Below are 26,464 nucleotides of genomic sequence, written 5' to 3'. Positions count from 1 at the left end.
CCCAACTGACTGAGCCACCCAGGAGCCCCAGGGCAAGGAATTTTTATTACCAACTTCAAAAAAAAAATCATGTATGTTTTAGTTCATTCAATTCAATTCAGTAAACATTTATTGATCTCTGTTATGGTTCCATACAAGGTACTACATATGCACATTAAGTCTTAGAGCTGCCCTAAAGGAGTTTAAGGTTTGGTGTATTTTAATCATAAACTCATTATCTTTCTAGTTCAGATATAATGAATTTTATTTTCTTTTGGAAAGAACCAAATAACTGATTTGAAAGGAGATGTATTCATTATACTAACGGTATCTATTGATGCCCAGTGTAATGCTCTGTTGGTTTCTTCATGTCTCTCTTTCCTCCTTGTTTATATCCCTTTTTCAGCTCCCTACTTCCTCTCCCCTTACTAATTCATCTCCTTCCCCATTCTTTATTATTTTAACACAGAAAATTTAAGAAGGAAGTAGTATATAAAACTTTCAAATTTGGTTGGAGCTAATTAGCTTACATAGCTTGCCTAAAAATGTTTGGAACATTTCTTTTTAGAGAGGCAGAAGTGACCTAGAGCATTCATTGGAGTGTAGACTCTGGAACTAGACTTCTTGGGTTTGAATCCTGGCTTTGCTACTTTCTATTCATTTCATCTTGGGAAAAACCACTTAATCTTGTACTTCAGTTTGTTCTTCTGGAAAGTGGGGATGATAGTAATAGTACTCACTTCATAAGGTTGTCATGAAGATTAAATAAATTGTTATAAGCCTTAAGTCTGTTTGGGCTACCATAACAAAAATACCATAAACAGGGTGGCTTAAATAGGGGCCACTTATTTCTCATAGTTCTGGAGGCTGAGAATCCAAGATCAAGGCACTAGTAGATTTGGTGCCTGGTGAGGGTCCCCCTCCTGGTGTATAGATGGCGGTCTTTGCCTTTTGTCCTCACTTGGCAGGAAGAGAGTTACAGACTCTGGGGTCCCTTTTATAAGGGTAGTATTTTCACTCTTGAGGGCTTTACCTTCACCTCAAGGTGGGAGGCCCCACCTCCAAATATTATCACACTGGGAGTTAGAATTTCAACACAGGAATTTTGGATAGACACAAACATTCAGTCCGTAGGTATATAAAGCTCTTATAATGTTCCTTGACACACGTTAAATGCTATATAACTGTATTTATATGTGTATCTTATTATTCTTACCAATTTACTTTACCATTTTTGTTTTCAGAATGTTCAGCCTGATAAAGAAATTGTTGTGGACATGATAATGTTCCTATGGCAGAAATGCAAATTAGGAATTCAGAAGATCAATATGGCCAGAAGTGACTATGCAAAATTAACCCAGAAAATCAGTAGTAATAAAGTATTCCTTTTTGTTTCCTTTTACTTGCTTTAAGTTGTGATGCACATTTTAAATCTAAATTTTCCCTATTAATCCACTTGCATAACTACCATTCTTTAAATGTGGTGCTGACTGAGCCTTTCTCTAAGTATATTCTCTGCACTTCTGCAGTTTAGTTTTGGGGAGTGGGAAGGTATTTCAGGTTTTTAAGGAAAGAATAAATATAGTGCATTTAAGGTTATACAAACTTGGATAAGTTCATTGAGGAGGTTAATAATAGAAAATGCAAATAAATAAGGAATTTTAGGTTTTTTTTCCTGCAATAATATCTTTAGATTATTTCAAAGAGCTCTTTTGTAGAAAGGAGAAAATTGAGTGGGTGTGAATATTATAACCTGGGAACATAGGAGGAAACATTTTAACAGTAACATACTTGATGAGTTGTACATTGGGTACATGGGCTTGGTTTTACCATGTACTATGAAAAAGTAATGTTGTTTCCTCATTTTAGTTCCCAAAGTGTGATGGCTAATTCTATGAGCTAGACTTTGGGGGTATAAGCGTGATAGACAGCTTTGAAGGTACCTAACATGGAGCCTGAAATACCTGCTTACCCTTCACTGTTTTGGAAGACTTTGGTAGTGATCCTAACAGCTGCTTTGTGAAGGGAAAATGAGAACTTTGAGGATACTGATAATCTTTACTGATATGATAAAAAAAAGATGATAAATTTTCCATTATGGCTATAGATTTGTAGATTATAAGCGTAGGTGGATCTTCTTTATGAATTTATATAAACAGATTGATTAAGACCATTGATGTTTATAATTAAGATGTACTAGTAAGGGGGTGTTTACCTAACATTTTTACATGTTTAGAAGATGATGACTTAAAGGAAGTCCTAAGTTTAAAAAAATTACTCTATAATGTAATAAAATTTTAATTGATTTTCTCTTTTCAGTGGGTTTATCTTCTGTGGCAGATAAATGAAGTAATTCACTGCTATAAAATGGAAGACATTGACATTGTGGTGGTAGCAGAGGTCACATTGCGATTAAGTGAAATATTGGAGTTATTAGGAAACCCACGAAGAAAATTTAAAAAATCTCTAGGTAATACAATGAATGAAAAAGTATGAAGTTCTTAATTACAGATGTGCATATGAATGTATAAGTTGGAATACAGAATAACTACTGTTAATGAAAACTAGGCATTTCAGTACTATGCTTCCTTGGTGATTTATAACCAGGGATAGAAATAGTAGAAGTTTAACCAAGTGAATATTAAAGAGGTTATTTTTTCTATGGTTCCGTGGCAGAAAAGTGTCTTTTTTCTTCCCCTCACTCATATATTCCCCTTCTCCATTCCTCACCACTTTTACCTCATGAATGAAGAAGTGAACTTCTTCTTCCCCATCCTTTCTTTTTACTTTTTCCCTTTTATTGCCTTTCCTCCTTTGCCATTTTCCGATAGAGCGTATGCTGCTTGAAGAAAGAGAGCATGTTTTGGTTGCTGTTATATTTTTGGTACCTACCACACTGCCCCATCCAGACTGGGAACTTAACATGGAGGACATGGGGAGATAGAGAGGAGAGGGAGTTGGGGGAAATTGGAAGGGGAGGTGAACCATGAGAGACTATGGACTCTGAAAAACAATCTGAGGGTTTTGAAGGGGCGGGGGGTAGGAGGTCGGGGTATCAGGTGGTGGGTATTATAGAGGGCACGGATTGCATGGAGCACTGGGTGTGGTGCAAAAATAATGAATAATGAAAATAAAAAATAAATTAAAAAAAAGTCTGTTGAATGGATCAGTGTTTTACATTTTACTCCTTTTAAATTTCCTCCTGTCTTCTGATTCCCTCCTTTTAAAATTTTTCTTCACTTATTTTGTTTCTACTTTTCTTTTCCCCTTTTCGTCTTTTCTTCCTTTACTTTTGTTCTCATTTCCCACCCACTCCTTACTCTCTCTGCCCCAATCCCTTTCTGCCAGCAATTCTTCTCCTTTTAGAAAGTTCTTTCTCCCAAAGTATAGCCTTATGCTCTGACCTTCTTTCTTCAGCATGTGGTTGAACCCCTGAACCATCTGTTTAAAAAAGTAATCCATCTGTAGGGAGTGGGGGTGTGGTTAGTGGGTGTTTACTTTCCTATTTTACCCCTTTTACACAGTGTATATGACATTTGAGGGACTTTGTAGTAAAGTGATTATTGTAGTACTTGTTTTCCCAGAGATTTATTGATCTGGCTCTACTGTTCTCATTTGAGTGTGGCTTAACAGATGGAATTTTAGAGCCATGGTTCTCAAATTTTGATTGGCATCAGTATCACTTGGGAACTTATTAAAAATACAAAGGCCCAGGTCCTATCCTATTTCATCTAGCCTGGGCCTTTCTAGTCTTTATTAGTTTATCTGGTGATTTTGATACACATCAAAGTTTGGGAACTACTGGTTAAAGGTCTCTGGCTATCTAATACATTCAAGTCCTATTTTTTTTGAAATGTCCTATCTTAAAATGCCTTTTCCTTTTTTAAAAATTATATATTTGCAGAGTTTCAAATAGAGAGAGATGAAATAACTTACCATGTACCTATTATGCAGTGCAAATATTATGAACATTTTGCCAATTTTACTTCATTCCTTCCTGGAACACATGTTTTCCTCTGGAGTGTTTTAAAACAGATGCCATGTCATTTCACCAGCAAATACCCCGATGTGTTTGTGTGTGTGCATGTGTGTGTGTCTGTTGGTTTATGTATCTATGTAACAGATAAAGATTTTATTTTGTTTTACAGAACAAAATGCCATTATTACCATACAAAATTAGGGGAAAAATCCTGTGTCACTGACTGTATTAAAAATATCTTAAGTTGGTTTGTTCTAATCAGGATCCAAATAAGCCCATACATACATTTTACTTTCTTACATTTTTCTTGAGTCTCTCTTTCTAATATATAAGAGTTCCTTTCTTCCTCCCCCTTTCAAGCCATTTATTTTTTGAAGAAATTTGCCATCTTGTAGGATTCCCCACAATCTGGATTTGGCTTCTTATGTCTTTGTGGAATTAACTTGTTTCTCTACCTGGTAGTTGGCTCTAGAGGCTTGATTAGATTCCCGTGGTATCTTATCAAAAAGAATTCCTGTCAATATCTTCTAAATTTATAAGAATACCTCATAGGTGGTGCTGCTGTTTACTTCCTGTTGAATCAGGAAGCATATAATGCCTAGTTACCGCACATGTTGTGTTGTAAAGACTTAACCAGTGAGTTCAGCTATTGTCAGTTTGACCTTTTTCTTAGGTACCCCCCTCCCTTGTAGATTCTAGGCAACTTGTTGAGTCCAGTGTTTTATTTGGGATATTATCTAGGGAAACAGGGCGGTAGTGTGGAGAAGTAAGACAGTAAAGGAAAGGAAGACAATACAAAATGCAGTAAGTTACAGAGAAGGCTACTCTTATAGGTTTAGGGGTCATTCCTATGAGAGACCTGTAGGAGACTGTGTAGAACCTAGAGAGCTGGGAGGTTGAGATATTTATACAACTTTTATCTGTCATTGAAGGAGTGGGAGTGAGAATCCAGAAAGGTTTTCAAACTTCTGTCATTTCTTCTGCACTTACTATGTTGACTTCCTAAGTGAAGAACTGCTTCATCATCTATTTGGTTACTCTGGCTATTTTTGATTGTGTGGTAGATATTATATTTGCTAAATATATTATAGAAATAACTTGAAGGCTTAGATGAGGTTAATGAGGTTAAAACCTTCCAGAGAAGGTTTATGCTTGTTCTTTTTTTTTTTTTTTAAAGATTTTATTTATTTATTTGACAGAGAGAGATCACAAGTAGGCAGAGAGGCAGGCAGAGAGAGAGAGAGAGAGAGGAGGAAGCAGGCTTCCTGCTGAGCAGAGAGCCCGACATGGGACTCGATCCCAGGACCCCTGAGATCATGACCTGAGCCGAAGGCAGCGGCTTAATCCACTGAGCCACCCAGGCACCCCGGTTTATGCTTGTTCTTAATAAATATATGAAGACACTACTACTCCAGGATCCCATTAGTCCAATTTGAGAGATTAAGATAATTTGAAGCTGAGATGCTCTTTTGTTGACTTATTTTCCATTTACCCTAACTCCTGGGAGGCAGCCCCTTCTGGCTTCTCACTTTTGGTGGCCCTGGATCCTAATCTCTGTTGCTTTAGTTCTCAGGGCTGTCAGAAGCATCACTTGGCTTCTTAGCTTTCTGTTTCAGAATTGACAATAGTCCTCAGTTGGGAACGTAGCTCAAGTTCCCATTTTCATGATCTTTTTTACTTAAATATGAAGAAACAGTTTTTCTCCAGCTTTTCTAGTGGTCTCTAGACAGGAGAATTTTTCCAGGTTACCTGTTACTGAAAGCAAAAAGCCCAGTGATTTTTTTTTTGTCTATTTCTTATTTAATTTTGTTTTGTTTATTAATTACTTTTGGGAGACTATTGTTTTGTTGTATTTATACTCTGTTTAATTACAAATTAACTAAATGCAATTTGTTGATTCTTCGCTAAAGTGTTTCACCTCTAAAGAATTAATTGATATTGGAGTGTGATCCATTTAAAAATAGAAAAATCTAAGTTTATGTAGTGAGGGGTTATCCCCATTTAGATGTATAAATTCTTATAACTTTTCCAGTATTATTATTACCATCATCTTATTGGCACATAAAACACAAAGTACAAGTCATTCTTATATATTAATTATGGCAGTCTGATTCAAAATATTTATTGGACTGTTTACTAAGTAATGGATTATTTAATTTAAATTATGGAATACATTTTAAAATAGGAAGCTAGCATTGGCATATATTTATAATTTATATTCCTTTCACTCAAACCAGCCGTTTCTGATATTTGTCCAAATTCATTAGGCTCTTACCCTGTTTTTTGAATGCTTTTCTTTGTTTTTAAGATTTTATTTATTTATTTGAGAGTGAGAGAGAAAATGAGAGGGGAGAAGGTCAGAGGAAGAAGCAGGCTCCCCATGGAGCTGGGAAACCGACACAGGACTCGATTCTGGGACTTTGGATCCATGACCTGAGTTGAAAGTAGTCACTTAACCAACTGAGCCACCCAGGCACCCCCTTTTGAATGCTTTTCAATGGACTCTATAGACTGTGTAGAAAGACCAGTCTTTTTACCATAATATTACCTTGTTAATAATCAAGATTTTTAGTTTTGTTTGTTGTACTGCAAGATGCTTTTAAATTAACTTATATAAAGACAAAATATAATTACATGGAAGAAATAATTTTGTATTCAGTCAATTTCTAAGTGTTGAATCATTTCTAAAATCATGAGTAATCAAAAAGTAACCAAAAATCAAAAAATTTGGCGTAACATTTTTTAGGATTATGATTCACTGCTATGTTTACATTTTTTCTTTTCTCCTCTTTCCTCTGGTCTTTCCTTCTTTCCCTTTGTTTCTTTTCTCCTTTTCACTCCTCTTCTTCCTACTTTTAACCCTTTTTTTCCTCCTCCTCTTTCTTCTCTTCCTTTTCTTCCTCTTCTGGTTTCCTTCCTTCTTTTCCTTTCTTTCCCCCCACAGAGGTACCTTTAAGGAAAGGAACTGGTGACTCCCTTGGGATTTCGAGAGGGAACACAGAAATTCTTCCAATATTAAAGGTATTGCAAAAATATTTTATTTTTTTAAAAAGATTTTTGTTTATTTTTTTTGTCAGAAAGAGAGACAACACAAGCAGGGGGAGTGGCAGGCAGAGGGAGAAGATTCCCTGCTGAGCAGGGAGCCCAATGCCGGACTTGATCCCAGGAACCCAGGATCATGACCTGAGGTGAAGGCAGATGTTTAACCGACTGAAGCACGCAGACATCCTACAAAAATATTTTAGAAAATACAGTTAAAGACAGGAATTTAGGGTGCCTGAGTGGCTCAGTGGGTTAAAGCCTCTGCCTTTGGCTCAGGTCATGATCTCAGGGTCCTGGGATCGAGTCCTGCATCGGGCTCCCTGCTCAGCGGGGAGCCTTCTTCCTCTTCTCTCTCTGCCTGCCTGCTTGTGATCTCTCTCTGTTAAATAAATACATTAAAAAAATCTTAAAAAAACCCAGGAGTTTAGATTTTCAAACAATACTAACTTTGTAAATATGTAATGGTTAATTTTAGAAATAATTTTGAATATTTAATATCTGAGAATTTATAGTTTCTACATACATTGAAAACAACAGGGGACATTTTCTACCTTTTGCTTTTACTGTGGAAAAAAAAATCCCACTTAGCTTTAAAAATAACCTGGTAAATATCTTAAAAGGATTTGTAGTTACATTACCATTGGTATTTTGAATGTGTTGTGATTCATAGACTCATAAAGCAGAGAGATCCTGCTCAGCATAGTCCTCTGACAGATTCAATGAGTTCTTACCTGTTGAAAATACACTTAGAACAGCCCCTTGCATTGGGCAAGTTCTTAGTGATTGTTACATTAAGAGAAGAAAGGGGTGAAGGAGATAAAGAGCTATTTCTCTTATTGGTTATGTTTTTCTTACAATATTTGAATTATTTCTGTCCATCAAAGATTGTGTTGTTGTATAGATCTGAATGGGAGTCTAGGGAACCATGTCATATATGTTACAAACACTTTAATTTATAGACAAGAACTAGCATTTTATCAAGTCAGTTCTATGTGTTGCTAATAATATGCTTCAGAAAACGGTGTCAGAGTCCAGTAACTTTGGATTAAACACAACAGATTCTTTACTATAAGACTTCTCAGAGGCATTCATTTGCTTATGAGCATTGTGGTTTTTCAAGAAGATATATAATACCATATATTCCATTATTTGAAAATAAAACCTATTTTATCCTGCACGGAATAGCTACTTAGGACACTAGTGCTCATGGACTACTGTTGAAAAATACTTTTTCTAGAGAGGAAGCCAGGGATTTGTTTTTCTGTTTGCCTGATTAATTAAAAAAACTATAATTTTAAATTATAGAAGTTGTATTAACATTAGAGGACATTTTGATATATATAAAAAAGAAAAATCTGCAATTTTACTATATGGACTGACATATATTTTTTATATTCCCTTCTAGTCTTTTTTATGTTTTTTAGCATAGTGTTCTGATGTTTTTTCCTAACATTATTTCATCAGCACTTTTCCTGTTGCTAATGTTAATACTCAGAATTGCTGTATTTTCTCTGAAAAATCAATTTAAAATATATATCATAAAATTGTAAAGAATGTTATAGGGAAGACCCATATCCCCTTAAGAAACAGTACCTTATTAGTAGACTTGAAACTTCTCCATTAACCCCTTTGATCAAATCACCTTTCCTCCTGCCTAGCAGTAACTGGTATTCTAAATATATTATAAATTCCAGGTATACTTTTATTACATATGTGTGTATTCCCAGAAAGTAGGAAGTGTTGTTTTTAAATGGTGTCATAGTGTGTGTATTCTTCTGCAGCTTGCTTTTTATCTCTGTGTTGTATTTGTGAGATTCACTTCAGTTGATTTGTAGTAGTCATAGTGATGATTTTTGCTATTACATCTAACTTACTCAAGGTTGAATAGTAAGTGGATTTGATTAGATGTGTTGCCTTCAATGTCCAGGCATTTAGTTACTATGCTATGTTGCGTTTTGATTTAAAAAAAAAAAATGTCTTCAGGATACTTGTGTGAAAGATATTTTTCTAATGCATAAAATATGTAAGTCTTATAACTGGGTACCAGTTAAATATCATGAATATACTTGAAGACTGGGGGATCATTCTGAATTTATTTTCTTCTAATTTAGGGTTTAGGAAATGCAATTTTGAGTTATGTAGTATTGTATCTTAAGAGAGCTGGAGTTGAGAAATCTTAAATTGGGAACAGTATGTTTGAAATTCACAAGAAATTGAGGCATAATAGCTGTCTGCCAGTGGTTTTTCAGGGATCACTTACAGCACTTGCTAAATATACAGCTTCCTATTTCCCACTTAGGCATATTGAATCATAATTTCAATTGTGGGGTCTTAAAAGTTTATGATTCCAGGTATTTTCCTCTTAAAATTCCCCCAATAGATTCTTTTGTTTATTTATTTGAGAGAGAGAATGAGAGAGAGAGAGAGAGAGAGAACAAGCAGGGGGTATGACCAAGGAAGAGGGAGAAGGCGGTTTCCTATGTGGGGCTCAATCCCAAGACCCCAGGATCATGACCTGAGCCCAAGGTAGACACTTAACTGACTGAACCACCCAGGCACCCTCCCCACGTAGATTCTTAAAGAAACTAGAATTTCAGAATCACTGACTTAGTGGGTCAGCACTTATTCTCCGAGGCTTCATAGGGAAGGAATAAGAATAGTAGTAGAAGTTACAAAGTGCTAGATTTTGGCTTCAGGTAAAATTTCTGGCAGTTAAAGCCATTAAATAAAATGAGTTTCATAGAAGGTGGCAGCTTTCCCAAATGAAGAAGCTGAAGACTGTTTATTAACTATTGCTACTCTTATTTAAATTAGAAAAATGTACCCTTTCCTTGATATGCTTTATTGCCATCTTCTGGGAAATTGCCAAAATAAATATACAAGTCTATGAGGATAACAGCATGAATTGTACCCCTTAACGTGGTGCGATAGGCAACCTGCCCAACTGTACTGTGGCTCATGGTAGATGTAGTACAGGTGGTTTGCTGATGTGTCCTAAGGGCTCAACCGTTGGTGTTGGAAGATCCAGAGTTGAATCTTGACTCTAATATTGACTATGTTATCTTAAACAGATTATTTCATCTGTTTGAATATAAATGTCTTCATCCGTAAAATCGTAACAATAGAACCTATTCTACTGGTATTATTTAAGTTACGTAATCTAAATGAGGTATTGATAATGTTGTAGAAACCAGTACCTGGCACATGGCAGCTACTCAGTTTTTCTCTTATGTTTTATGTAGAGCACTGACTCTTAATTTAGGGTCTCAGACTCATCTGGAGGGGACTGAAGTAGAGAAAAGGAGTGAGAATTTATTGTAAGGAGAATCCAAAATCCATATACTCCCCTATCAGTAATTGTAGGTGGGATATATCTTGCATATATACATGCAACTATTTTAAAAAATGAGGTGTTTATTGTTATCACATTCAAAGCTTATTTAAAAGTTTTACTGAATACATAGCAGCTAGTTCTTTCAATAAATGTATTATAAAATTACAGCAATTAATAGGTATCTACCTCATAGCATAGTGCAGTTAAAAAATTAGTCCCTGTAAAGCATTTAGCCGAGTGTCTGGAACATTGTTTAAATGTTTGCATGGTAATGACAAAGATAACAAAGATAATAATGATGGTGATGATGTTAATGGTAGAATATAGGTGTGTGTGGGGGAGGGTCTTTGAAATCTTTTAATGTTAAGAAGGCATCCTTCTGTTTCTGGCAAAAGGGCAAACCAGTTGAGCTGAAAACCCTGTTGCTACAAAGCACATCAAAATTTTGGACAGAATTGAACAAATATCCTCAGGCACATTGTGGAGCTCACAAGAAAGTAAGATAAATTCCAGGGGCTGAAATAGAAAGGGGAACTGAAAACTTGAATGGTCATTTTATGAGTAGATGCTACAGTTGGTTGATGGGCTTAGTTACAAAAAAAAGCTCAGATTAACAGCTATCCAGTGACAAGTTGTGAAGCTTGGGCACGTGAAAGATGGGGGTTTGGAACTGAGACTTACACATTAAAATTACGACCTCCAAAAGTCCACATTCTAGAGAAGGGAGACCAGAAAAAAACCAATGTGCCTATTTGTGTGGGGCGGTATCTCCAATGGGTACTGGAGGTGGGTGGGTGGGAGAAAGTCTTTCTTCCTAATGATTTGTAATCCTGAGCCTGTCTTCATGTAGGTCTGTTATTTGAATTTACATTACTTGAGTTGGATGAGAACCTCCCTGAGCCTGTGATTCTTGAATGGAGATATATATCTATATATCTTTAAATGGATTTGTGTCATCAAATTGTGTATATTCCAGGAACTCAAGGGTGATTTAACATTAGAAAATATAATGCAATATGCCGCAGTAGCAGATGAAAGGAAGAAATACAACTACCTTACTAGATAAAAAGATGCAACAAAGGCATTTGACAAAATTCAACAACCATCTTTTTAAATTTTTTTAATTTTTTTAAAGATTTTCTTTATTTCAGAGAGAGAGAGAAAGAGAGACATGAGAGGGGGGAGGCTCAGAGGGAGAAGCAGACTCCCTGCTGAGCCTGGAGCCTGACATGGGACTCGACCCCAGGACCCTGGGATCATGACCTGAGCCAAAGGCAGACACTTAACCTACTGAGCCACCCAGGCATTCTCAACAACCATCTTTAAAAAATAACTCTTAAGTCAGGAATGGAGGAGAACTTCTATATCGCATTAAGGGTATCATTCAAAGATCTGTAATGAATTTTAAACCTGTGGTAAAGGACTAAAAGCAATCCTTTTATACTGAGGTAACAACATAGGATATCTGTCATTCTTCTGTTCAACATGTCCTAGAGGTCTTAAGACAGTCATCTGAGAAAGAAAGCAGAAAAAAAGGCATAAGGACTGTAAGGAAAATACCAACCTTGTCTTGATCCACAGACTAGTACAATGCATTACACATTTTTAGGAATAGCAGTCTAAATGTCCATTGGTAGAAGAATGGATAAATATATTGTGCCGTATTTCTCCACATCGCACCATTCAATGGGGCATGAGGGTGAATGAATTAGTATGGGCTTGAACTAGAGTCAGCTTGGCATCATTGTCCTTCCCTTCTTGTCATAGGAGGGAAGCTGGAACTGTACTTCCCAGCCTCTCATTTCCATGTAGTTCTAGGTTAGTCTTCCAATGAGGGGCATTTGCAGAAATTTATAATGAAGGGAAGACAGAGTTCTTATTTGGCAGTGGCAGATGGAAGAACATTTACCAGCCGTGCTGAGAAAGCTCTTAAATTCACCTGACTCCGTGTGGCAGACACTTGGTGGTGTTGTCAGCCACCTCCTTGATTCCAAGATTAAGAGGCTTGTGCATGCAGCCATATTGTCACTGGCAGCTTTCTTCCCTCCCCACCCCCCCGCCTTCCTCTAACTCTGTGTATCAAATCCCTTTCTGCCTAAGAAGAGATAGACATCTCTAACTCTGTCAAATCTCTTTCTGTTTAAGAGTATCTCAGAGTTCTGTGTTGCTAACCAAACTCTGACACATTGAGTTACATAACTCAAGCATGAAAAAGTTGCAACAACATAGGTTTGAGTGTCTAAAGTGAACTGCAAAATTTTCTGATGAAATTAAAAAGTATGTAAGTAATATTGCATATGGTTAAAGGATACATATACATGTAGTGAAAAATTAAAAACACACAAAAGAATGGTAAAAACCAAAGCACAGTGGCTTCCTTTAGGAGCCGAGAAAAAGATTGTCATGTGGACAGTTCTATAGAGGATTTCAGTTATCTGCATGTTTGTGTTTGCTTTATTACCTAAGTTTACTGGAGAAATATGGGAAATTTGAAAGTTTGAACAAAGCTGGATGCTCTTTGTATTATTCTATTTGTCTCTCTATGAGAATAATTAGAATTAAAAGGCATTTAGTTTTTGAAAATCATGATATACACCATTGGATTTGTTTGCCTCTGCATCTAGATATCCAGCTCTGAGATTTAAAAAAAATTAACTTTCAAAATGAAGTGTGTGAAAGTGATAAATTTTGTGAGTTATATTTTAAAAAATTACCTCTACATTTGGTACCTTCAGAATTTTGAAAACCATAAAAGGAAGATATATACATGTTTACAAAAAGCTTAATTTATCCTTGGAAAAATGATGAATTGTATTATTATTTCACTTTTATCAGTAGTACTCCACATTAAACAAAGACAAATACACTTAGTAAAAAATGTAATATTGTTGCTATTGAATATACTACTTAAATTTTTTTACTTGGTTTGAATTATTATTGAAAGAAATTTGAAAATATTATATATGATTTTCCCTTAAGTGTTATTTTTGTTTTATTTATAAAATTACTTTAGAAGAAACCTGTGGAACAGTTATTTTTGGCTTATGAACTCCTTGACAAAGCAATTGACGGAATAAATTTGAATTGCATGTTAACTGCTTTACCAAATGGATCATCAGTGATTGACCATTGCTATGCCAAGGTAAATGGGAAACTCTTAATGAGATTGAAGTCCATGTTACTTAGCTAGGGAGAGGGCTGGCCCTACAAGTAGGTGAGTAAAGCATGATTTGTGGTGGCTTTGGTCTCACTGGCCAGAAAGCTGTTCCCTTCTTCCCAAAAGAAATCAAGGAGAGTGAGGAGTCTTTAAATTTGTTGTTGAAGAGAACACGGGTGAATTTGAAAACAGATTTATTAACATGTGAACCAGATTGCAAAGAGTTGAGAAGTGAGCAGAATTTAAAGGCTTAGAGTAAAATGATAACTTGAGTAATAATAGGACAGAGCTATTTTTAGCTAAAGACATACTAAAAATAGCATGTTTTGATAACTGTATTTCTTTTTTATTTTTACTTCAATCCTTCCAAAGTATGCCCAGGATATAGATGGAGACATTTGCAAACCAGTCACACCAAATAATTTCATGATGGATTTGCATCTCGAACTAATTCAAGCGCAGCACCATGTAGCTGTTGTGCTTCTTGACCAATTGCAAGGTAGTAGTGATCAAAGCAAATGATTTGTTCTGCATCAATTTTAAGATAAGTTCAAGAACAGTAAATAATTTGTAAATTATGTTCTTGCTGATGGAGTGTTTTCCAGATGAATTTCATTCTTTTCTTTTCCCTGATTAATATCAATAGATGCCTTTCATTATTGCTGTACACCCTGCATAGCAAATCAATTAGTGTACTTCTAAAAAATTAAATTAGCTTTGTTTGAGTTATAGTAAATTATAAATACCCAGGAACCACATTATGTTTGGTATAAATAAGATACAGCTTCTAATTTTGAGCTTCTAGAAAAGTAAGCCAATTGTAACAGTTGAGATTAATAAATTAACAGAAGTGGGCTTAGAGTATCTGCTGTGGGCACACAGAACAGGAGTATCAATAATAAACAAGAGTCAGGGATGGCTTCCTGGGAGAAGTGATAGTTGACCAGAAGGCTAGAAAATATCTTCATGAAGAATGAAAAAGAAACAGTAATTTGGATAGAGAAAATAGCCTTTAGCAAGCTGGAAAGCCGACAATTGCATGGCAGTTTAGGAACTGCTGGAATTCTCTTACGGCTAGAATAAAGACCATACACTAGAGAATGACACAGATAAGCCTAGTGATGTAGATCACAGTTAAATCTTGAATAGCTCTAGGTGGCTTATATTTATCCTGGAAGCTACTGAAAAGCCTAGAAAGACATTTCTGACAGTAATCTTAGAGCACACATGACTTGGATCTAAGTTCTTTTGGCCTCATTATGAGGAAAGGAGTTCAAAACATTTTTTTAATTAAAAGATGTCGATAGTAATATTAGTGTGCATACAGATACCACATTTGCTCGAGTTCCAAATAAGATTTAACATCATTATGTATAAAAACTGAAGTTAAATTTTGATAAAACCAAGTTACTCTTGGCAGGATTATATAGCCAGTATTCATTTAACAACTACTTCATTAAAATTACTGACTAATTATAGTATAATACATAGTGTTCCAGCCTAATATGACTTCTGGTTGCTGTCTAAAGCATTCTAATTTGAAGGGATACATGCACCCTGATGTTTACATTAGCATTATCAGCAGTAACCAAATTATGGAAAGGGCCCAAATGTCCATGAGTTGATGAATGGGTAAAGGGGATGTGGTATATATCTATAATGGAATATTACCCAGCCACAAAAAAGAATGAAACCTGGCCATTTGCAATGACATGGTTGGAGCTAGAGAGTATAATGCTAAGCAAAGTAAGTCAGTCAGAGAAAGACAACTACCATATGATTTTATTAATATGTAAAATTTAAGAAACAAACAAATGATCACAAGGGTAAAAAAGAGAGCAGCAAACCAAGCAACAGACTCTTAACTATAGAGAACAAACTGATGGTTACCAGAGGGGAGTTGGATAGGAATGGGTTAAATAGGTGATTTGGATGAAGGGGTACGTGTGTTGTGATAAGCACCTGGTGTTGTATATAAGTGTGGAATCACTAAATTGTACACCAGAAACTAATAGTACGCTATATGTTAACTAACCGGTATTTAAATAAAAACCTAAAAATAAATTTAAGGCATTCAGATGTCACATCATATATACAACTAAATATATTCAATCAAATATTAGTTAATTAATTTTCAAGTACAAACTCCCCCCCCACCCAGGTTATTGAGATTATAATTGATGGATAGCATTATGTAAGCATAAAATGTACAAAAGTATTGATTTTATAAACTAATATATTGCAAAATTATTACCATCATAACATTAGCTAACACCTCTATCATGTCACATAATGCCATTTCTTTTTTTGTGGTAAGAACACTTAAGATTTACTCACTTAGCAATTTCTAAGTAATATACTATGTATTGTTAACTATAATTACCATGTCATACATAAGATCCCTAGAACTTACTCACCTTATAACTGAAAGTTTATATCATTTGACTGAGATCTCTCTATCTCCTTCTACTTCCCCTTTAGCCCCTAGTAACCGCCACTCTACACTCTGTTTCTATGAATTACCTTTCTTAGATTCCACATATAAGTGATATCATACAGTATTTGTCTGACTTATTTCACTTAGCATCATGCCCTCAAGGTCCATCCATGTTATTGCGAATGGCAGGACTTCCTTCTTTCTCATGGCTGAATAATATTCCATGATATGTGTGTATATAGGTTGTTTACATATCTTGGCTCTTGTGAATAATAATGTAGTGAACATGGGAGTGCAGGTATCTTTGAGATCTTATTTTCATTTCCTTTGAAGATATATCCAGAAAGGGATTGCTGGATTATATAGTAGTCTATTTTTAGTTTTTTTTTTTTTTTAAATATTTATTTATTTATTTTTAGGGAGAAAGAGGGTGTGGGAGGGGCACAGGGAATGAATCTCAAGTAGATTCACCACTGAGCATGGAGTCCAATGTGGGGCTTGATCTCAGGACCCTGAGATCATGACCTGAGCCAAAAATCAAGAGTTGGACACTTAACTGACTGAGCCACCCATATACCCCTATTTTTAATTGTTTGATGAACCTCCATAGTGTTTTCCACAGTGGCTGAACCAATTTCCATTCCCACCGGTAGTGTGCAGGTGTTGCCTTTGTTCCACATCCTCCCCAGCATTTATTCTCTCTTTTTTTTTTTTTTTTAAGGTTTTATTTATTTACGAGAGAGAGAGAGAATGAGCAGGGGGGAGGGACAGAGGGTGAAGCAGACTCCCTGCCCAGCCAGGAGCCCAATGTGGGACTTGATCCTCGGGCTTAACTAACTGAGCCAGCCAGATGCTATCTCTTATCTTTGTGATGGTAGCTATTCTAACAGATGTGAAATAGTACCTCATTGTGGTTTTGATCTGCATTTTCCTGATGATTAGTGACTTTGAGCATCTTTTCAAGTACCTGTGGCCATTTATATGTCTTATTTGGAAAAAAGTCTATTCAGTTCTCTCTCTCCATTGTTTGTTTTTTTACTATTGGGGTTGTATGACTTCTTTAAATATTTTGGATATTAACCCTTATGAGATATATGATTTACAAATATTTCCTTCCATCCTGTATGTTACCTTTTCATTTTGTTTATTCTTTCTGTGCAGAGATTTTTTTATTTGATGTAGTCCCATTTAATAATTTTGTTGTTCTTGTCATTACTTGCTTTTTTTTTTTTTACTGTATTTTGTGTTGTTGTTATTATTTGTGTTTATCCAAAAAAAGTAGTTCCTGAGACCAATGTCAAGAAACATTTTCTCAGGGTGCCTACATGTCTCAGTCATTAAGCATCTGCCTCGGGCTCAGGTTGTGATCCCAGGATCCTGGGATCAAGCCCCGCATTGGGTCCCTGCTCAGTGGGAAGCCTGCTTCCCCCTCTCCCACTCCCCTTGCTTGTGTTCACTCTCTCGCTGTCTTTCTCTCTGTCAAATAAATAAATAAAAATCTTAAAAAAATAAGGAAGAAGCATTTTCTCAATGCTTTCTGCTAGGAATTTTATGGTTCCCATTCTTAAGTTTAAAATTTTCATCCATTTAAAGTTAATTTTTGAGTGGTATTAGACAGAGGTCTAATTTCATTCTTCTGCATATATGTATCCTGTTTTTATATGCTTTTTCCAATTAAGTATTCTTTTTCCCCCCATTAAGTATTCTTCACTGCATTGTCTAATATTAATTGGACATATACACCTGGATTTGTTTCTGGGCTCTTGATTCTGTTCTATAGTCTGTGTGTCTAATTTTATGTCAGTACCATACTGTTTTAATTGCTATGACTTTTCAGTATAGTGTGAAATCAGAAAGTCTGGTATCTTCACTTTTGCTCTTTCTTAGGTAATTTTTTCTGGTCCATGAATGGATGCTAAATTTTTATTACAGAATGTGTGTGGCGGGGAGGGATGTCTTATGCTGCCTCGATGCTGACATCACCTTTCTGTCCTGTTTGTTTATCTAGAATAAGACGTCCTACTCTTTTTATGACACACTTTTGAGGATATGTTTCTAGAACATTCTACAATCTGAATTTTCTTAGTAGTTTTTTCATGATTACATAGGTGATGTTATAAAGATCTCATTGTACCACATTAGGGTGCACTTATTGTTCATTTTTCCTATGATTGGTGAGGAAAACTGCTTTTGTTTTGTTAAGGTGGTATCTACCGGATCTCTCCACTGTAAAGCCATCTTTCCCTTTTTGTAAAGAAAAAATAATTGGTATGTCAAGTGATGCTTTGAGATGGAATAAATGTCCTATTTCCCAACAGATTTTCACCCAGTGGTTTAGCTTCCATTGGTGATCCTTCTAGAATTAATTATTACAATGGTTGGGTACAGTGATTTTCTGATTAAATTATCTGCTGAATTTGTTTATTGACTTTCTTTTGTAAAGAACTGTCACTACTTTGCCTCTTTTAATTTGTGGAGTTACACTATGGATTGAATTTTGTTTTTATTAAATCACTTAAAATCATTTACTGTCATTGTTCTTCTGATGTTCAATCTTACACATTTTGCCAGTGGGAGGTCTTGAACTGGATTCTGTGTTTTTAATATCTCTCCATTATTTTTTGAGCGAGTTTTTGTTCATTGCACAACTAAATGTTATAGATGTACGATGTGTGTGTGTGTGTGTGTGTGTGTGTGTGTGTGTATACAAACACAGGCATATTGGAAGTTCTTTCTGATATTGCCAATTCAAAGTCCCAACACTTTGAAAATCCGAAGTTCTACATTTCACTTTTGCATTTGGCCTCTCTCATGTTGAGAACTCTGGTTCCCAACAAATAACTCATTTGCTTTATCCTGCCATATTAACAAAGAACTTTGAGAATTATTAAACCAATACCACCATTAAGAATTAACCTGCTAAATAAGTTTAGTATTCCTTTGCAGTTCATTACGTCTTTAGAATATACCACACATTAGATAGCGGTGTTCAGGCTTACTTGAATTAATTTTATTTTTTGTATGGTTATGTTTCCAGTTGATATATATTTAGGACAACTTGTTTTATTTGCATTCTGTTTATATATAAAATTTCCTTTTAAAAATTCTCTTATCCTTTTAAGTTTTCATCCTTTTACATTTTATTTTCAACATTTACACTGTTTCAAAACTGTTTCTCAAAAGACTTGCTGGATGTAGAGGGAAGCAAATAAAAATGAAAATATCTCTGTGTCATCATGTATAGTTTTTGACTGGTGCTACTTAGAATAACAATCTTGAATATTTTTTGATTTTAAAATACTTGGATTAGAAATGTATTTCCAAATGTAAATGGCATTTATGTCAGGTTTTCTCTAAGAAAACTAGCCTATAATTCTCACTTAGTAGCTATATTATCCTCTGTAATGAAGTGGAATCTGTTTAGAGTTACTAACTAGTTCATTCTCTAATTGTTATCCATATATCTCTGAAGACCAAGTGATACTCTGAGTTTTTATCAGAGACTATTTAACGATACTGATAGTAGACTTGAGCTCAGATTGAAATGGAATTAGTTACTATTCCTTTGCTGTATCTCTGGGTCACCTTGATGTTTTTGTCTGCTTATTGAACTATCACCCTAGCACAGATTTTCACTTTTTTCCTCCTTTTTTCGCTCATGCACGCTGCTGCCAGACTATTGTTGCCTAAATACTATTTTTGTTATTCTTTTTTTTAAATTTTATTTTTTATTTTTGAGGTGGGGGAAGAGCAGAGGGGAAGGGAGAGAGAGAATCCTAAGCAGGCTGCATCCATAATGTTGAACCTGATACAGGGCTGGATATCACAACCCTGAGATCTTGACCTGAGTTGAAATCAAGAGTCAGACACTCAAGAGATTGAATCACTGAGGTGCCCCTTTTGTCATTCTTATTCAGGAACTTGACAATGGTTGCCTGTTGATGACAGTGGTATTAAATATGACTATCTGTATTGGGCATTTAGAGTTTTCTTGCAGTCCCATCTTTTTCTTCAAGGATTATAATCATGAGAGCTATCAGTTAATTAGCACTTATAATACCCCAGGTACAGAAAGAATGATGCATTATTTTCTTCTTTGTATTGCTGTCTCCATGCAGCTAAATTCCCTTATCCTTCACCATTAAAGAAACCTTATATTCTTGGGACGCCTGGGTGGCTCAGTGGGTTAAAGCCTCTGCCTTTGGCTCAAGTCATGATCTCAGGGTCCTGGGATCAAACCCTGCATCAGCCTTTCTGCTCAGCGAGGAGCCTGCTTCCTCCTCTTTCTCTGCCTGCCTCTCTGACAACTTGTAATCTCTGTCTATCAAATAAATAAAATATTAAAAAAAAGAAACCTTATATTCTTTAATGCTACCTGCTGGCATCTTTTCATCAATCAATCATCATCCCATGGCATTAGCACAAATTATTAAACCTCAGTAAATGGGGTTTATTGTAAGGTTACTACAGGTACCGTTGCATACCTCCAAGGACAGAAACAAAATATTGCCAAGTCTTTTGAGGACCAGACCTGGAAAATCGAGAATCAGTGAAACATTCTCCATCTTCCTGGGCCAGCATACTTTTATTCTCTTCTTTATCATTCTCTTTTTCCTGGACTCTACCATAATGGTCCTTCACAACTATACACCAGAATCTTTCACTGCCCATAGTCAACTGGCAATAATTTGTGTGTTAATTGAAAATCTTGGAAAAGGAGAATGGAAGTCTTCATGGCGTGCTCTGAGCTCTTGCAGGGATCATGGATGAAGTAGTTTTAAAAAGTTTATAAAAAGGAAAGTGAAGAAAAGTAGGTTGGATCCTATTTATAACCTTTAAGATTTTTTTTAAGAAGATATAGAAAATCAAATATTTTTATAATTTAATTTTTTAAAATATTATTTAAATTCAATTAGCCAACATTTAGGACATCCTTAGTTTCAGATAGAGTTCAGTAATTCATCAGTTGCGTATAACACCCAGTGTTCATCACGTCACATGTCCTCTTTAATGCCCATCACCCAATTACCCCATCTCCTCACTCACCTCTACTCCAGCAACCCTGTTGTTTCCTGTGGTTGAGTCTCTCATGGCTTTTTTTCCTATCTGATTACTTTCCATTAAGTTTTCCTTCCCTTCCCCTAGGATCCTCTATGCTCTTTCTGATATTTTATATATGTGTGAAACCATATGATAATTGTCTTTTTCTGATTGACTTACTTCACTCAGCATAATACCCTCCACATTCTATCCACATTGATGTAAGTGGTAAGCATTCATTCTTTCTGATGGCTGAATAATATTCCTATATGTATGTATGTGTGTGTATGTATATGTGTGTGTGTGTGTGTGTGTGTCCATTCATCTATTGAAGGACATCTCTGTGTTTTCCACAGTTTGGCTATTGTTGCTATAAACATTGGGGTACAGTTGCCCCTACAGATCACTACGGCTGTATCTTTAGGGTAAATTACCGAGGAGTGCAATTGCTGGGTAACAGGTTAGCTCTATTTTTAACATCTTGAGGAATCTCCATACTGTTTTCCAGAGTGGCATTCCAACTTACATTCCCACCAACAGTATAAGAGGGTTCCCCTTGCTTTGCATTGTTGTCAACATCTGTCGTTTCCTGACTTGTTAATTTCAGCCATTCTGACTGGTGTGAGGTGGTATTTCACTGTGGTTTTGATTTGTATTTCCCTGATGGCGAGTGATGTTGAGCAGTTTTTCATGTGTCTGTTGGCCATCTGGATGTCTTCTTTGCAGAAATGTCTGTTCATGTCTTCTGCCCATTTCTTGATTGGATTATTCTTTGGGTGTTGAGTTTGATAAGTTCTTTATAGATTTTGGATACTAGCCCTTTATCTGGTATGTCATTTGAAAATACCTTCTCCCATTCTGTCAGTTGTCTTTTGGTTTTGTTGACTCTTTTCTTTGCTGTGCAAAAGCTTTTGATCTTGATGAAGTCCCAAGTAGTTCAGTTTTGGCTTTGCTTCCCTTGCCGTGGGTGATGTTTCTAGGAAGGAGTTGCTGTTGCTGAGGTCAAAGAAGTTGTTACCTGTGTTCTCCTCAAGGATTTTGATGGATTCCTGTCTCATACTGAGGTCTTTCATCCATTTTGAGTCTATTTTTGTGTGTGGTGTAAGGAAATAGACTAGTTTTATTCTTCTGCATGGGTGTGTCCAATTTTCCCAAAACCATTTGTTGAAGAGATGGTCTTTTTCCCACTGAACATTCTTTCCTGCTTTGTCGAAGATTAGTTGATCAAAGAGTTTAGGGTCCAATTCTGGATTTTCTTTTCTGTTCCATTGATGTATGTGTCTGTTTTTGTGCCAGTACCATACTGTCTTGATGATGACAGTTTTGTAATAGAGCTTGAAGTCTGGAATTGTGATGCTGTCAGCTTTGGTTTTCTTTTTCAACATTGCTCTGGCTATGTGGGGTCTTTTCTGGTTCCGTATAAATTTTAGGATTATTTGTTCCATTTCTGTGAAAAATGTTGATGGTATTTTGATAGGGATTGCCTTGAATGTATAGATTGCTCTAGTAGCATAGACATTTTCACAATATTTATTCTTCCAATCCATGAGCTTGGAATATTTTTCCATTTCTTTGTGTCTTTCTCAACGTCTTTCATAAATGTTCTGTAGTTTTCTGAGTACAGATTCTTTGCCTCTTTAGTTAGGTTCATTCCTAGATATCTTATGTTTTGGTGCAATTGTAAGTGGATTGATTCCTTAATTTCTTTTCTGTCTCATTGTTCGTGTATAGAAATGCAACTGATTTCTCTGCATTTATTTTATATCCTGCCACTTTGCTGAATTCTTGTACAAGGTCTAGGAAATTTGGGATGGAGTTTTTTAGTTTTTCCACATAAAGTATCGTGTCATCTGTGAAGAGTGAGAGTTTGACTTCTTTGCTGATTCGGATGCCTTTAATTTCTTTTTGTTGTCTTATTGGTGAGGCTAGACTTTCTAGTACTATGTCAAACAACAGTGGTGAGAATGAGCATCCCTGTCATGTTCTTGACCTTAGGGGAAAAGCTCTCAGTTTTCACCATTGAGAATGATATTCGCTGTGGGCCTTTTGTAGATGAGTTTTTGTATATGGTTTTTATGATACTGAGTTAGGTTCCCTGTATTCCTCCCTGTGCAGAGTTTTAATCAAGAAAGTATGCTGTATTTTGGCAAGTTCTTTTTCACTCCTAATTGAGAGGATCATATAATTCTTGTCCTTTCTTTTATTAATGTAATGTATCATGTTGATCGATTTGCAGATGTTGAACCACCCTTGCAGCCTGGGAATAAATCCTACTTGGTAGTGGTGAATAATGTTTTAAATGTACTGTTAGATCCTATTAGCTAGTATCTTGGTGAAAATTTTGGCATCTATATTCATTAAGGATATTGTTCTATAATTCTTTTTTTGGTGGGGTCTTTATCTGGTTTTAGGATCAAGGTAATGCTGGCCTCATAGAATGAGTTTGGAAGTATTCCTTCCATTTCTTTCTTTTTTTTTTTTTTTTAAGATTTTATATATTTATTTGACAGATCACAAGCAGGCAGAGAGGCAGGCAGAGAGAGAGAGGGGAAAGAAGGCTCCCTGCTGAGCAGAGAGCCTGATGCGGGGCTCGATCCCAGGACCCTGAGATCATGATCTGAGCCGAGGGCAGAGATTTAACCCACTGAGCCACCCAGAAACCTCCCATTTCTATTTTTTGAAACAGCTTCAGAAGCATAGGTATTAGTTCTTTTTTTAAAGTTTGATATAATTCCCCTGGGAAGCCATGTGGCCCTGGACTCTTGTTTGATGGGAGATTATTGATTACTGCTTCAATTTTCTTGTTGGTTATGGGTTTGTTGAGGTTTTATATTTCTTACTGTTTCAGTTTTGGTAGCTTATAAATTTCTAGGAATACATCCATTTCTCCCAGATTGCCTAATTTGTTGGCATATCATTGCTCATAGTATAATCTTAAAATTGTTTGTGTTTTCTTGGTGTTGGTTGTGATCTCTCCTCTTTCATTTATGATTTTATTTGTTTGTGTCCTTTCTCCTTTCTTTTTGATAAATCTGGCCAGGGATTTATCGACCTTATTAATTCTTTCTAAGAACCAGCTCCTAGTTTTGTTGGTCTGTTCTACTGTTCTTTTGCTTTTTATTTCAGTCATTTCTTTTTGTCCCCCAAGATTTTATTTCTTTATTTGAGGGGGGTGGGCACAAGCAGGGGGAGTGGTAGGCAGAGGGAGAAGCGGGCTCCCTGCTGAGCAAGGAGCCTGATGTGGAACTCAATCCCAGGACCCCGGGATCATGACCTGAGCTGAAGGCAGACACTTCACTGACTGAGCCACCCAGGCATTCCTATTTCATTCATTTCTGCTCTAATCTTTGTGATTTCTCTTCTCCTCCATGGTTTAGGCTCTATGTGTTGTTCTTTTTCTAGTACCTTTAAGTGTAAGGTTCATTTGTATATTTGAGACTTTTCCAGTTTCTTGAGAAAGACTTGTATTGCTGTGTAGTTCTCTCTTAGGATCTCCTTTGCTGTATTCCAAAAGTTCTGAACAGTTGTTTTCTCCTTTTTATCTGTTTTCATGAATTTTAAAAATTCTTTAATTTCCTGATTGACTCATTCATTCTTTAGTGGGATGCTCTTTAATCTCCAAGGATTTGAGTTCCTCCTAAATTTCCTCGTGTGATTCAGTTCAAGTTTCAAAACACTGTGGTCTGAAAATATGAAGGGAATAATTCCAGTCCTTTGATACTGGTTGAGGCCTGATTTGTGACCTAATATGTGTTCTTTTTTAAAAAAATTATTTATTTATTTATTCAACAATAAGAGGGGGAGAAAGAGAGAGTGAGCACACAGCAGGGGGAGCAGCAGGCAGAGGACGAGGGAGAAGCGTACTTCCCCATTAAACATGGAGCCCAATGCGGGGCTTGATCCCAGGACCCTGGGAAATGACCTGAGCTGAAGGCAGACACTTAATCACTGAGCCACCTATCTGCCCCATTTTGGAGAATATTCCATGTGGACTTGAGAAGAAGTGTAATTCTTTTGCTTTAGGATGGAATGCTTTGTATATATCTGTGAAATCCATTTGATCCAGTGTGTCATTCAAAGCCCTTGTTTCCTTCTTGAGATTCTCTTAGAGATCTGTCCATTGCTGTGAGTGGAGTGTTGAAGTCTGCTACTATTATTATATTATTATCAATATGTTTCTTTAATTTTGTTATTAATTGGTTGATAAAATTTGCTGCTCCCAAAGTAGGAGCATAAATATTTATAGTTGTTAGATATTCTGGTTGGATAGACCCTTTAAGTATGATACAGCATCCCTCCTCATCCTTTACTATAGTCTTTGACTTAAAATCTTATTTGTCTGATCAATAAGGATTGCTACCCCAGCTTTCTTTTGACATCCATTAGCATGATAAATTGTTCTCCACCCTCTCACTTTCAATTTGGAGGTGTCTTTTGGTCTAAAATAGGTCTCTTGTAGACAGCATATGGAGGGGACTTGCTTTTTTTATCCATTATGATACCCTGTGTCTTTTGATTGGGGCATTTAGCACACTTATATTCAGAGTTACTATTGAGAGATATGAATATAGTGCCATTGTATTACCTTTAAAGTCACTGTTTCTGTATATTATCTCTGTTCCTTTCTGGTATGTGTTGCTTTGGGGCTCGCTCTTCCCTTACTGGATCCCCTTTAATATTTCTTGCAGGGCTTGTTTAATGATCACAAATTCTTTTAGTTTCTGTTTGTCCTGGAAGATTTTTGTCTCTTCTATTCTGAATGATAGCCTTGCTGGATAAAGTATTCTTGGCTGCATGTTTTTCTCATTTAGTACCCTGAGTATATCATGCTAGCTCTTTCTGGCCTGCCAGGTCTCTGCACCAATCCTTCCTGGGGAAGGAGAGGGGAATCTCACCAAGTCTCTGCTATTCCCTGGGCCCCTGCTCTGGGAGCAATTGCCCAAATCTGTGTGCACTCTTGCCACTCCTCCCAAGGAGGAAGAAGGGCCACTCCTCTTGCTGGGCCCCTGCTTGGAGAGGTAGTCCCTGATCTTGCCATGGTTTATGTTTTATGGCAACACCTACCTGAAAGCCCACTCCAGGGCTTGCTAATTGTAACCAGCTTTCCTGCTCCAATGCCTGGGAACTCTGCTACACTCTGGCATCCCCATTCGTTCTGTGACCCTGGGGATTCTGAGACCACACTGTCCCAGTTAGGATTGTGCTCCACTTCACCATCTGAGCACCTTTCAGGCAGGGACGTTTCTCACAGGAGCAGACTTCTAGAAGCTCCGATTTTTGTATTCCATTGCTATATCACTTTCCAGCAGCTAGCTTATGGAGGTTCCCTCCCACCATGGTTTATTTTATGATATATCCCCTCAGATTCACTTTTCCGCATCTCCTACTTTGCAAAAAGTAGTCACTTCTCTATTTGTAGAATTGTAGCAATTCTTTCCTTAGCTCTCAGGTTGAATTCACAGGTGTTCAGAATGACTTGATAGATATCTAGCTGAA

The 26,464-nt window shown here is 36.3% G+C and overlaps 1 protein-coding gene across 1 annotated transcript in view; it reads left to right on the top strand.

The window, feature by feature from the left end:
* The window catches only part of CFAP54 (cilia and flagella associated protein 54), a 322,605-nt gene that overhangs the window by 47,373 nt on the left and 248,768 nt on the right, over positions 1–26,464 (top strand). Inside the window, exons 13-17 of the mRNA XM_044227472.1 lie at positions 1,224–1,358; positions 2,299–2,449; positions 6,903–6,979; positions 13,348–13,476; positions 13,864–13,990. Of these exons, the coding sequence (XP_044083407.1) occupies positions 1,224–1,358; positions 2,299–2,449; positions 6,903–6,979; positions 13,348–13,476; positions 13,864–13,990 (619 nt within the window). The remainder of the gene's footprint in view (positions 1–1,223; positions 1,359–2,298; positions 2,450–6,902; positions 6,980–13,347; positions 13,477–13,863; positions 13,991–26,464) is intronic.

Source organism: Neovison vison, chromosome 12 (genome assembly GCF_020171115.1).
Source record: "Neovison vison isolate M4711 chromosome 12, ASM_NN_V1, whole genome shotgun sequence".
Lineage (NCBI taxonomy): Eukaryota > Metazoa > Chordata > Mammalia > Carnivora > Mustelidae > Neogale > Neogale vison.
This window is presented reverse-complemented; position numbering and strand designations above follow the sequence as displayed.